Below are 14,492 nucleotides of genomic sequence, written 5' to 3' on the forward strand. Positions count from 1 at the left end.
AGGGGTTCTAGTTTCATAGAATTGCATCAGAATGCTTCTTTCACTGAAACCAAATAAAATTACTAAAATAACAGGAAAAATACAGAACAACATTTTAGCCCTGCTTACAGAATTTACTCTTTGTTTTTCCTTTCTGTATTAGTTATTGATTTTTTTAGAGATGATTGCTATGTTAAAGTTGGAATGGTTGGTAAAGATTCAGAAGCTTATACTATTTAAACTGGTGGTGAGTAAATTAAATCTTAACTTAGAGTGAAAAATCTGATTTGTTGACCCAACAAAGTAGAACCAAGAGGCAAACTGTCCCAAGTGCCACTTTAGTTCAGACTGAAGGCTAATTTGTTTGACAGAACACTAAGCTTCTTGTCTCCAGTTATACAGTGTTTCTAACCTTACGTCTGACTCCTCATGAGGTCTGTATTGAAGGAAGGAAAAAATCTAGCTCTGTATGATTGAAAATGTACCAGTGTGGGGTTTGGAGTGTGTAGATGTTGTTTTTTCTTGCTTGTTTGTAGGCATGTTGTGATATTCACTCACAGTTCAGCAGGGTAGTGGCCTGTGGATGTTAAAATGGAGTTTCTTCTGCTGCATATCTAAGGAAAAAATATTGTAATTCTGTTACAATAACTAGATTAGCTTTGTTAGGTATCTAATTTTGTGTGTATATCTTGGGTGAATAGAAGGACTTGGTTATAACAGTTAGTATTCAGTCCTGTGTCACTGATATGTTGTTGGTGATAATGAGAGAAATGGGGTGTTGGTCTCTTGAAATCTAATCTTAGAACCTTCCTTTCTTACGTAATGAGAGAAGATGCTCTGATGGCTCTTGCCTGCTATGTTAAAGTTATTTCTGGTGCTGTACCAGGAGGAAGGCAAAGAGTACAGTTTCCTAAATACTGTGTTTAACATAAAAGACTGGATTTACTCCTGATACATTTGTACATACACATACACATACGTATGTATGTGTGTACATAGATTTGTGCTTTTTGAGCAGCGAGTTGTGTGCTTAAGACTTACGCCATTTGGGTTTTACAAAGAAAGCCCTAAATGCACTAGTAGATCTGTAAGGAGGATTGGATAAGATTTACTGAAAATACTAGCAGTACTGCTTGTTACGTTGGTGGATGGCCAATGAGACAGGGAGTTGCTTCCCACAAGTGATAAGCAATTTGCGTAATCTCGTTGCTTAGGTTCTCCAGGATATGTTTTTGCCAACTCAGGAAGCAGAAGAAAGAAAGTTTCACCAGTTTGTAAACATTACTACCCTCAAGAATCTCTGTGAACACAAGGATGAGATAAGACAGGCCGTAGGGCTGGTTGCATTGTTTATTTATTCTACTGTCCTGCAGTCCCAAGTGTGCTGAAAACCCCTGAGTCAGTGCTGAGTCCAGTTGAGAATTGTGAAGGCTTCACTCAGCATTGGGCAAAGGGGGCCTCTGCAGGCAATTATCTGTCATTAAAAGAATTGAGGCACAAGATCAGATTTTCTTTGATGGGATGTGCAGCTATAGTGATGTTCAAAAGAAGGTCATTCCAGCTCTTTAGAGCAGGGGTGGTATCAGCCGGGTTTCTGATGGATTTTTATCAGTGTTGATGTGAGGAAATGGCTTTCCCAGCTGATAACATCTTTGACCGAGTTTCTTGAACCCTTGACCTTTATCAGTCAAGGTATATATTGAATCCCCTTGTTAAAAATAAATCCCAAAACAAGTTACATGGAAAAGACAACTTTCAAAGGAACATGCTTTGTAATATTATTTTACCCAGAATGCTGCTTTTTTTGTTACAATTTGAGATTTTTTTTATTGTGATTATAAGAATAGCAAGTTATTAAGAAATGCCTCTATAAAAGCTACACATCAAGCCCTGCACTGGCATTCCAGGTGACCTTACTGCCCTTTCAGTACTCTTAGAAAACAAGTAAATCAGTTAAATTGCTATGTATTGTTGTTGTATGTTGCTTAATAATACTATTTCACCCTCCAGGTAGCTGTGACTGTACTCACAGGGCTCAATAAAGAAGCGTTTATGATGTCAGTGTCAAACTATGCGTTTGACTTGAGCCATGTACATCACCACATAAATGAAAGGTCTTAACAGAAGGCTGGAGCAATATAATTGTTCTCTCAGTAAAAAATAAGTTATGTTCTGTTTCTGGAATGATGATGTTTCTGTAGATGGAGGGGACTTTACTTAATGAAACTCAGGACCAAACCTGCAGTTTGACCAGGTCAACAGAATTCATGCCATATCACATATGTGATTGTGAATACTTGGAGAAGTGGTCACCCATCTCTGGCTGATAAATACTCCATTAGCATCATATTTGCATCAGATTTTAACTGAAAATTCTTTAACAACTCCCAGTTCTCCATGCTCTGAATGATTTTCTGAATCATTTATTTTGAGGATCTTGATGTTTGTTGCAGCAAATAACTGTACTTTTAGATTTGTGAGGCATAGCATTGTTAAACTTGGGAGTTTCCTGAAGTCTTGTGGAGAGTTAGACGTCTCACCATCACCAGTGGATTTTCTTGTCTCTCTGTGAATAAAATGACCATGCAAACATTCTGAAAGGGAAATCTTGGTGGACTGTATGGCTACAGTCTGATCATCCTAAAATACAGACGTAAACTCTGGTTGTAGTGCTCAGTCAAGTCCTGTCCATGATAAATATAAAAGTTAAGCTTTAGCGGGTATATTTATTGTGAATGACAAGGAGTGGTAATTTTCACCATTAAAGATGTGCTTCAGCTCATGTGAGTCTTTCACTTGCTGAAGTCCTCTATCAAACCCTGCTTTAAACTGTGCAGCTGCTGGAAGTGAGGCTCTAAGGTCAGGATTGTTGAAGTTGGCGGATATTAGAGCTGTGGAAAAGATGTTGTAGGTCAGTGCAAGGGAAACCCATGTCAGGGAATCCTTATCTGAAAATGCTCTCTGGCTTTTTGTTTGCTTTGTAATGTCAAAGCAGGGTCAAGAATGTGATCTGTATAGACAGAGTTTTGAACATTTGGGGTTTTTACAAGAAAATGTTCTTTTTGATGTTTAAGTCCTGTATGATGGGGTAATGCCTTTTGGTAGGCCAACTGATAGAGCTGGGAGATGGGGAGAAAGGTGCTTTTTGTTCTCTGCATGTGATGTTGGTGCAATAAAGTTATTTTCTGTCTCTGTGAACCCTGTCATGCTTCTCTCTTGGAATGACCATAGCAGTAACAATGCTACTCCTGCTTTACGTAGCTTAAGAAGTGTATTATCTGCATGTTTTTTTTTCTTGGGGAAAAAAACCCCAAACTATAATAATGAGGATAGATCTCTCTGTTTTCACAAACTGAAGATAACAACAATTCCTCATGCAGAATTCCCAGAGGAATTTCAGTTGGGCAGCACAGAATGTAATGTGTCTGTGGTGTTGAGGAGGCAAAATGCTATGTGTTTTGTCACCTTGTTCCAATAAGGGAGGTTATGCTGGGAATAGGAATTGCAGCTCTTGGTTATGTTTGGTTTTGTTTTCAAACTCTCATGCACAACTTCCCAGGTTAGAAACTTATTTTTTTGCCTCTTTCTGTGAAAAGAAAACAGGTTTCTGCAATAATTCCATCTGTTCTGTCATCCTTCCCTAAAGCACTTAGGTGCTTTGATATGTTTGCAGAACATGTAACTGGAGGCCAGAATACCAAAAATAATTCCATGTGTATTGGAGGCTGTTAAGGTGAAAAAGGCAGTATAATATCTTCACTTAAGGAAAAGACTCTCAGTCTCTGCCGTGGAGACACTGCTGCACATTGAGGAGCACGTGGGCACTGCTGGATGTAGGACTGGTTCATAGCTGAGCATCAACCATTTCCTCCCCAGCTTGGCAGATGTGGGGAAGTGCAGGGAAAGAGGAGAAAATGGTATAGTGGAGTCAGAAGGCAAAGATGGAGTGAGGGAACTGGAGTCAACTGGGTGGGAGGATGAAGGGTGATAGGAACATCCCCAGTTCTCTTATGTCAATGTTAACTGCCAGCACGTTTGGGAGGGCCAGTAACATTTGATCTGCAGAGACGGAGTGTCATCCTGCTTCACATATTATTTAAATCCATTGCATGTATAGGTATATTTTTGAGCAGTTTTTAATTTATTCCATATGTGAAAAGACTTTATTACTTGTTTATTTGAAGGATTTAATGATAAAGGGAACATGCTGATATGGACATCAGCAGAAATTCCATTCAGCAGATACAATGCAAGCAGCAGTTATTTTCAATAGCTTTACCAAGGAGCAAAGAGGAGGGTGAAATCCCCCAAACAAATGCTACATTGAGGAAAATACTTCTGATATTATTTGGTACATGATAATATTTAGAAAATAACTATGCCTCAAGAAAATGTGGGCTAGAATACACAATATCTTAGTGTGATACTTAAGGCAATGAGATTTTAAGGTTTACCTTATGTGCCATGTATATTGATTAAATACCAAATATATGGTGGCCATTTCTAACCATTATTTACTGTATTGATTTGTCAGCAGTGGAACTGTAATAAAAAAAGCTATTGATTTACTGTCCTTATTTGCTTATGGGCTTTTTATTAATTTTACACATTGTTTCCTATTTCCAGATTATAATTTTTATGTGTTTCCTCCCTTTAAGACAAGCCTGATCCTCTCTGAAGTTAGAAAAGAGCAACAAATTGAGGAACAAAGAAATGAGACCATCAGCTGCTTCCTGCTCCTTCTTAAGGAGAGACAAAAGCTGCGTAAAGAATGGACAGCAAGGTGAGAAACACTCCTATAAATCCCCTTGAGTGGGGAAAAGTGACTTTAAAAAACAATTCTAAATTTTCTCTGTTCAAATAGTAGTTCTTTGAATGGGATAGTCCATGTTTCTGTGGGGTAACTGCTCCCTTACTCATACAGTGCAGGCTACTGATAACAGCTTGGTAAGCAGCACTCAGATCTGAGGAGTGGTGCAACCCCTCAGGTTTTCCACACACATATTGCTGACAATATGAGCCGTGCTCTTTGCTGGAATGCTCTGCTAAAACTGCCCTTCTTGGCTTCCCTCGTGCTCCTCCCATTTCCCTGTGTCCTGCTGGTGTTACCTGGATCATGTTGGGTGAGGTGTGCGTCCGTGCATGGGCTGCTGGAGTTCATCTCGTGGGACTGTTTTACTGTACCCGAGTTCTTCCCTGCCATTGATCAGGGGATGCTGTTAACAGTGTTTAAAAATTGTTTATGTTTGTATTTGGAAAGGTTTGTGTTATTGGAATGTAATCAACTGAAAGCATTTCAGAAGTACCAGATACACCTTGCTTTCAGTTTGTTCAGAAACAGGTGAATGAAAGAGGATTTCCACCATGTTCCACCTTGTCCTTCTCTTAGGCTGCTAAATGAGTTGATGTCACCTTTTCTCACACCTATGTCCAAAAGCTATCGAAATTTTGTAATCTCTTATTATTTTCTTATTTGATATTTACATAAAATATCTATCAGTCTGTGAAATTTTTCTGCCAAAAAAATTACAGCTTTTATTTAAAACCAGGAGATTTTCCTTACTATTAAATACAGTTTTTAGTCAAAAATATTTTTAAATCACGTATTTGTAATTCAGATTTAGCGTTGAACTGGCATGATTGCTTTACCTGCTCTAATTAATGTTAGAGGAGATCTCTTGTATTTTGCTGGTGTAGCTCTTAAAGACTGAGATTGCTTTTAAAATGTTACCTGCAGATTTTGGGTCTGACACTTGGGTATCTTTTCTGCTGCAAATAATTGAAGCTGAATAATGAAGCTGAAACATTTTAGGAACTTTAGATAAAAATTGAGCATAATTGCACATAATTATTTTAAAAATTACAGGTTGTGTTTTATAAGTTTGTGTTCCAGTGAGTATGGAATGTTTGTATGCTACTCATTTAAGATTTCAGAGTAAGGTGACTCTAAAATATTTTCTATATTATCGTGTGGGGTTTGTGTTTCCGTATTACCATGTGGGGTTTTCCTTCGTGAACAATTTAAGGGATTTTTATGGGGGTTTTGTTGGTTTGTTGGGTTTTTTGGGAAGATTGTTTGGTTTTTTGCCTTCCATCACCATGCTTACTAAATAATGCAAATGTTTTAGCTGTTTTGGAAACAGAGAAAACCACTTAAAGCTTTTCTGTGGGACATGTGCATCTTCGTTGTGAAAGAGAATAGAAAGCTTCCAATGAGTGGAATGCCTTCTTAGAGTTCATTTTGCCTAAGAATGATTTCCTGATATACAAAGTCATCAGAAATCATGCAGTAATGAGTGATTTGGAAGTGCTGTGGGTTTCGGTGTGCCTGGCCTCGCCTGCTGCTCGCAGGGAGCTCTGGGGCTGGAGCCAGGGCTGCAGTTGGAGACAGAGCCCAGCCTGCGACACAGCAAAGCTGCAGCTCGTGGGGGCTGGGACAGGCTCGAGCAGACAAAGTGCAGGCCTTCTTAAAACTAAACACCTGAAAGAAAATTTCAAGAGCATTGTGCCTTGAACGTTCTAAAATAAAGTGTCCTTTGAGTATTAAATATCCATAATCCTTTTTCTTTCCATTTGATGTTTCCCATCCCAGTGACCTATCTGGGGTCTCCTCCGTGTGATGTGCACAAAGAGCTGTTACCATACACCTCACTGGCTCCATCAAAGCCCCAGCTCGGGGTCTGCAGTGAAACTCTGCCTGTGGCAGCCATGGAACACGCCGTGCTGAAAGTTATAAAACGTCCGCCCTGGTACGAGCAGGGCTGCCCACGTTTCAGAGATCAGTCTATTGTGTACTTTGGAATTACATGAGAAAAATGTGCTTGGACAGGAAATAATTAGCACTTGTCAAAGGGCAGGCAATAGGTTACAGTACTTTACTTTCAACAGGCTATCAGGGGATCAGCTAGATTAGATAATAGAATTTTTTTCCTGTGGAAGTTAAATACAGATGACTCTAATTACCTTACATTGTGCATTAGAGAGCAGATTATGAACAGTACAACTTCAAGAAATTTAGGTCAATGAAGAGAGGGCAGCTGGCAGAAAACTTCACTCTGCACTTGGTCTTTGTAGAGTTATGTAGTCATTCTGTTCTTTCTTGTGTTTTATTTGTGTCATTAGCACCTGAAATAAAAAAAACCCAAAACATACATGTTGGGAACTGGTAACAAGCTGACTGAACTTCTGGAAATTTAGTCTTTCCCAGGGAAAGGCATATGAACTGTTCTGGTATGTAGCTACTCAGTTAAAGCATCTTCTTGTGGTATTTGCTTTAAGTTGTACCAGTGTTTCTGCATATTAATGAGCTGAAATTACTCTTTAAGATTTTATTTCAGCTCCACAGCCCAAAGCACATGGCAGTGTGCTTAGTGTTGCACTCACCATTTCATAGACTTGTGATGCAAAGATGTCATCAGTATCTTAAGTATCTGAGCAGGTCTTCCAGGGATTCAAGTTGTTCTCTGAGTGGTAGTGATCCAAAATACTTCAGGTAGGACTCAGTGAATGTCGTCTGAGTGTTAACAGAAATGGTCCAGAGTTTCCAAAGGCCCAGATTTGTTTATACTGTGTGATAGTGCCTGATGGACAGGTTGTTATAGCTGTTAAAGAGCTGCTCTAGCCCTTTGAACTGACCCCTTCTTGACCTCTGCTTACAGAAGGTCACTGCTCAGCTTATAAAGTGAGGGGAACCAAGGATTCTACTGTAACAAATAGAGGGTGAAGGGAACAGCTGGGAATTTTGGACTAACCATGCAAACCTGGATAGACTTTTTAGGGTCACTGTATGATAATGAAAATTGTTACCAAATTATATGGAAATTTAACAGCAATAGTGGGAAAGAGAGGGTGGAGTCTAATGCATTGGGTTTGATAAATGAAGTGTGAAGTTACCCATCTGGCTCTAGACAGCCCTCTTTTTCTCTACGAAAGGGAAACATTTAAAAATAACCATGGTACATCTAGAATCAATGACCCATACAGAGAGCTGGAATAGATCAAGATTTAATGGTGACTGTGGAAGAAATTATCATTTGAAAAGTGAGACAAAGGATGAGAAAGTACAGTTCAATATCTGCACCTGATTCATTTTTTTATAAGGCCTTAATATTTTCCCTTTTGATGATGTTATTGACATTTTTTATTTTACTTTTTAACTGGAACCAGAAAAGTTATTATATCACAAAGAAACAAGGGAAAAAGAAAAAGTATTTTAATTTCAAGAGAGAATGTTGCACTTTTCCTGATCAGTATGTGCCTGAGAGAGCTGGGCTATAGTTAAATAAAATTGTTGCTCTTATTTCTCCTAATAGAACTTGTATCATGTTATAATAGCATTGTCTTTAATGCTTGCATGACGTACTGCACTTAATTGCTAGTAAGTTTTTGTTTATTTTTCATAGACATACATTCACTACCAAACTAATTTGTCATCAATAAATCATCAAGAGATTAATTTAAAGGGTAGTGTTTAACTGCATTGAAAATATTGACTGCTAGGAAAAAAAATGGTTAGTTAAACCATTACTAAAGTATGGGGTTTTCAAATGGAAAAATTGTATTAGTTCAAAGTAGTTTTATTATAACACAGACTCTGATGTCCTTTTTGCTATTTCCTTCAGTGAAATCATACCATTTCTCTTATGGAAAATTCAACCATGCTGGAAAATGTAAAGATTTGGAGAAAGACATAATGAAGGAGAAAGTTTGTAACATGATTTATGATTGTTGAATTTTCATAGTTGTGCTACTTATCCAAATTCTGAAATCTTAACTTCTCTCTAAATCATCATCTAATGATAAATTGGCATAGTGAAAACAGAATAAACATTCAATAATCTGTACCAAAGTAAACACAAAATTCTTCTGGTTCATGAGATAACCACCAGAAAAGTGTTAATTGATGATATCTGGTAACATCAATAACTTATAACCTTGCATCATTAAAATAACAGTAAAAAAAAATCTCTTTTTATGGGGTCATTCTATAACCCAAAATGTTTTGCAGACTGGGTCACTGTATTTCTAGAATTATGTTCTTGCATTTTTGCATGGCAGAGGAAGAAAGAACCTCTTACTTGTGACAAATCATGTTAGTTTCAGGTTTCAAGTCAGATGTGAGCTATAATTCCTCATCATTTTTTGCCTTTGTCAAACCCCTTCTTAGATCTCACAATTTTTGCATAACAATTTAAAGGTATGTATTTTTTTTAAGTTACAATCAACATGTATACTACAGAGTTAGTCTGAGCTCTCAGCAGTGAAATCTGGATTTTTATGTCAATATTTGTATAGGAATATAAATTACTAGTACCTAGTGAGAAAATTGAGTCCTAATCTGGATGACACTTTTCAATTCTATAATAAGAGAAATGAAAACTCTTAGAGTAGAAGCTTAAAATGGTGTGCATATTAGATAAGATACTAAGTGGAACATTTTATATAATTTATTTTCTGTTTTGGAAAAAAGTTCATTTTTTTTCTTCTTATGCCTAACCTCCTTATACCTTGAAATTTTAGATCATAATTAAGGAGGTAATTGAGGTAGATTTTACTTTTCTTAGCTCCAGTAGGAGAAAGTGGTGTTGATGTAAAGAAGGACTGTGTTTCCTCTGTAGCAGAGGAAATGTTGATGGGTTAAGAAGTTTACATGGGCTTTGGGAAAATCAGAGCTTTTTTTCCTTTCTGTCACAGGCTTTGTGTATTTTCAGGAACTCATGAATGCTATTTTTCAAATGAAATGTGATAATACCAGTTCAAAGACTGGTTGAAAAATACTGATTTTTTTTTAACTCTCACAGCCCTGGCAAGATGATAAGTATATGAAATAATGTGAACTCTTCAGAAAATAGTACAGTAGCAGCTACACCAGTTCTCAAGATTTTACAAACAGAGGTATCAAAGTTTGTCAGAGAGTGGGGGAAGTATTTGTGTTGTTTAAAACTTGTTGTTTTGTGTAAAGTGATAAGGACAGATTTTTTTTTGTTTGTTTTCCATGTTGTGGAATCCAGTATTGTGTTTCTGGTATTAGTAAGGATCTCAGTACATACAGCTGCGTGATCTCCAGTGTGTTTTTTGGTAATAATTGTCCTCTCTGGACAGCAGGTCAGTAAATTACCAATGAGCACACACCAAAATTTTGATACACCATTTTGGAAATCACAGAGAGAAAAAGAGAAAATTACATTTGGATTCTTGGACATTTGTACTTTAGATGTATGTGTGTGAATACTCCTTAAAAGAAGAAACTGAAACTGTTCAGCACCATCATGTAAGCTAAACCAGGTTTTCAGAACATAATATATTTAGACATTGTGCAGAAAATAAACTGTGACTGAGTAATCCTGAATACTGTATGTTAATCAAGAAGATGCTTTGAGTCAGACTGAAAACCAACCTTGCAGCTTTCAAATGAATGGAGAGGACAACCTCGATGAAGTTGTCAGGTCTCCTGCTGTAGTTATGCTTAGACATCAGCTGCCTTGGTTGACCTTTGACTTTTCTCCAGTTGCTTATTGCCAGATTTCTTTTACTCCTCGTGACCCTTCCTGTTTTCTGCCTCTGTCTTTCACCTGTGTTCCTTGTATGGAGGAATCTTTGAAGCAGCCAAGCTTGGGATCAATAGGTACAAGTACTCTTCAGAACAATGGAAATGCAGCTTGGTTAAATGCTGCTGTTTAGCTGTTCCTTTGAAAGTGTCTTGACCCTTTACCCTTGGAAAGATTATGTGTTTACAAGCTGTGGCTACTTACAGAAAATCCTGCCTCTTACCTTCTGATGTCCCTATATACACAGAAATATGGTGCAACAAAAGCTACGTGGTGTAACAACCTAAACCAAAATGTATTATAGGGCAGGCTATGAAAAGCTGCAGAACTTCAGCTCAGTGTCTCTGTGTGTGGCTTTTGTTTGTCAGACTCTTCTTTAAGGCACTTCGTAGGGATTGTTTACTCCTGAGTGTTTATCATTTTAGTTTAATTTTAATGGTTCACTTTTGAAATCCATAGACAGATCCTATACCTGAGTAACTACCAAATGAAACTTCTTTCACATTTTTCTCTTTTGATTCCATGATTTTTTTCTTCTCATGGTAGATGGGTTTTCCAAATAATTCAATGGCATTTCCAAAACTGGAAAATTACACAAATTTAGTCCTTATTTATAGCTCAATTAAAGCTTCAAAAAAAGTGTGATAAATAATTTTCCCGCTCTATCAGAGATTATTCAGTTACATATGATTTTTGTTTGTTTTTATTTGGAGAGGCTTTTAAAGTGAACATGGGTGACATTTCCTTATTTATGTAAACTTTCATAATTGCAGTACAAGTAAGATAGATAGTGTTGTTTTTCCAGTGGCTTGACAATGATTTGTTCACTACCATTGGGAGACCTGAATGCTGGAAATGGAGATTATTGCATTTCCAGGCTACAGGATACTGGAGATTGACTAGATCACAGAGGTGACAAATTTATAATCTGTGGAGACCAAGTGTTAGCCTCATCATCAGACAGTTGAACCACAAAGCAGCATTAGCATCTGCTGTCATCCTTTCTGGAGGAGAGAATGGTGTCTACCAGAGGCAGAGGAAAAGGAGAAAGGCTGGGAGAGTTCAGTGTGCTTTACTGTGGAGCCCACATTAGATAAATACCTGGTGTTACAAACTAGGGATAAGGTGTGAGCGGTCCAGTGAATGAAAAATTATCACAGATTTATTTTACTTTATCCACTGAGGTCTATTTCTTTTGCAGTATCAATCCATTCTTTCCTTTGCCTTCAGCAAAATGTGCTAATGTCATGGTATGTAACATCCATTAAACTACTGGCAAACTTACTGTGAACTCAAACTTTGTCTAAAACTAGACATTTAAAATTAAAAGTCTGAAGACAGAATTATCTCTTCTGTAAAAAAATAGAAGCCTTATCCGAACAGGACTTTAATGATTTTAACACCATTATTGTCACAGCTTTACCTGTCATAAAACTGAATTAAATGTTTAATTTGGAGGTGTGTTAAATAATCAGTATACATTATCAGTGGTGACAAAACAGAGGGTAACTTAAAGGGTTTACCCAGCCAAATGGTGCTGATCTTGTCGTATCATGATCAGTGTAAGTGAGCAGATGCTTACATAAGTTCATGACTTAAGTCTTAAAGGCAGTCAGTCTTGTGTTGTGAAAGTTTTTCCACATATATAGAACTTGATGGCTCCAGGGATTGGCAATGAAATACAAAGCCTTTTGTTTTCAGGTCAGCAGTTTAAATATGGTTCAGGTAGGCAGTGCCAAAGATTATTCCCATTGGGTATCTGTGTTTGATGGCCTATGTAAAATGCATGGGTTCTTCAGCCCTGGTAGGCAGGTGTGTATATCACATAAAGCAACTGCTACAGCTGACACTAATTGGTACCCTTGCTGGCACTTCTGGAGCAACCAAAAATTAAATGGATGTTGAAACTGAGCAAGATGCTGTCAATGCTCTGAGCAGTGTAGGCAGTGGTGGTGAGGTGGTGATAAGCCAGTGAATGTCATGGATTACTGGGGGTAAAAAAGAGGATCAGTCTGTTGCATCTACAGTTTTTGCTTTAAAGTTATGGTAGCACATGCTGATAATCATGTGCTGGGAGAGAGGGTGAATTCTTGGGAAATCTGAACAGGATTAGTGAGAGGGAAGTGAAGTCCACAGGGAGGTCAAAGAATGGCTTGGAGATGTATCTACTAATCTGAGAAACAAAGATGAACCAGAGAATAGGATTTGATTTACTTGCTTATTTTCTACTACTAATGAGATCTTTTGGGCATTTGAAGAGTTCGATTTGGCTAGTATTATCTGTTCTATTTATTTTATATGAATTTTCAATACTTAATGTATCATTGCTGTGGAATTATTAAATTATAAACTATGTTGATGTTTTAATATAGCTAAAAAGGGAAGTTGGCATTTCTTAAGCTTACGCGGTTCTGTAAAAACAGTGAATTTGGGGACCTGTTACAGAGCATAAATTGCTTTCATATTATATATCTTATTTTGGTAAATGACAGCATCCCCAAATGGGAAAAGAGCATATGTAGTAATAATAGAAGAAAATCCTTTTATAACTTGCTTGAGTAACTTGGCCAACTGAGAACTCTTTCAGAGATATGCAGGTATAAGTATGCAGGTATATAAGAAATAATTGAAACAAAAAGATATCTTGAACAGTATCAAAAAGATTGAGAAACAGCCTCAAAATGCAGCATTTGTGAGAGAAGCTGAGAAAAGTCTATTGAGTGTTAAAGTGAGGGCAGTAATACTAGGAGAAAAGAGTGTTCTGTTGGAAAATGAGAGTTCTAAGAACTAACAGTAAGAGGGTGTTCTACTTTTTCTGCAAGGGTAAACTGAATGGATCCATCAGTTATGCCCGTGATATAATGAAGTTAGATTTAGTGCCAGATTATGCTGGAGGATGGGTTTTTTGGTGCAAGTTTGGACAATAGTGTTTAATTTTTTTGCCAGTTGTTTTCAGTCAAGTCAACATTTTATCATTTTTATTTTCTCATATTTAATAATGTCAGCATTTGATCTTCCTGAGTTAGAAAAAAATATTTTTATCGGAATTATTTTTGACCATCTAGTTAATGTGAATGTGAGCAAGTGCTCAGGAGAGGTAGAGCAATCAAAGCACCCACTCCAGTGTAGATGACTTGCTGGCTGCACAGCATGTTTATTGTGAGGTGTAGTGTACTGCATAAAAGATCTAAGTGTTTTATATTAGACCATCCTGAAAGCACTTTAGGTATTTGCCCTTCCTTTCCTACTTGGAGATATGGATAATCCCCAAATCCAGGTGTGTATTATTAGGAATTGAGGGGGAGGTTGGAGGAGGGGAGAGCAGGGGAGGGGAAGGATTTGAGAGGTAAAAGGGTGCAATATTGGAGGAGGTTTTTGAATGTTTTGCTTGCCTGTAGGTGACACTGTTGCATCATTTATCTGTACATTTCCACATATGTTGTCCAGGGACAAAAAAAAAGTTTCATTGAAATAATTTGAGGGATTCAAAAAGTACATTTCACTAATGATTCTTTAAGCCTTGGCTAGAGAGTAGAGTCTTAGATACAGGTACATGAATTGTATGTTCTCCTTCCCAAAGATGGCAGCAGTTTATAATATTATTTCTGATTAACTGGCTCACTAGCATTGCATCTTCAGTTCAGTATTCCCTTGAAAGGTGAGATTCTAAAAAGATTGCTCTGCATGTTTCTAAATACTAATGTAATAAACCAAAATGATAATACACTGATGAAAAAAATCTTAATTTGCTGCTAAGTTACAGCAATATAAAGTTAAAATGTTTTTCTTTGCTCAAGTAATTTAAATTAATAATGTGTGTCATTAAGTGAAATCTCACAGAGGATTTTTTCTTCTTTGCCATTAAGTCTGCTGGCTGCAGTGAAAATGAAATATTCTATGAGGCTTGAGCAATCATCTATCTCTAAGCTACAGTGTGCCTGCTGCCAGATGTTCAGGTACTGGTGC

The 14,492-nt window shown here is 37.3% G+C and overlaps 1 protein-coding gene across 3 annotated transcripts in view; it reads left to right on the forward strand.

Annotated features, from left to right (window-relative positions):
- The window catches only part of FTO (FTO alpha-ketoglutarate dependent dioxygenase), a 232,504-nt gene that overhangs the window by 92,901 nt on the left and 125,111 nt on the right, over positions 1-14,492 (forward strand). For all 3 annotated transcript variants that reach the window (XM_033069392.1, XM_033069391.1, XM_033069393.1), the window contains exon 8: positions 4,638-4,762. In XM_033069392.1, the coding sequence (XP_032925283.1) occupies positions 4,638-4,762 (125 nt within the window). The remainder of the gene's footprint in view (positions 1-4,637; positions 4,763-14,492) is intronic.

The sequence above is a fragment of the Catharus ustulatus genome, chromosome 11, assembly GCF_009819885.2.
Source record: "Catharus ustulatus isolate bCatUst1 chromosome 11, bCatUst1.pri.v2, whole genome shotgun sequence".
In the NCBI taxonomy this organism is placed as follows: Eukaryota; Metazoa; Chordata; class Aves; order Passeriformes; family Turdidae; genus Catharus; species Catharus ustulatus.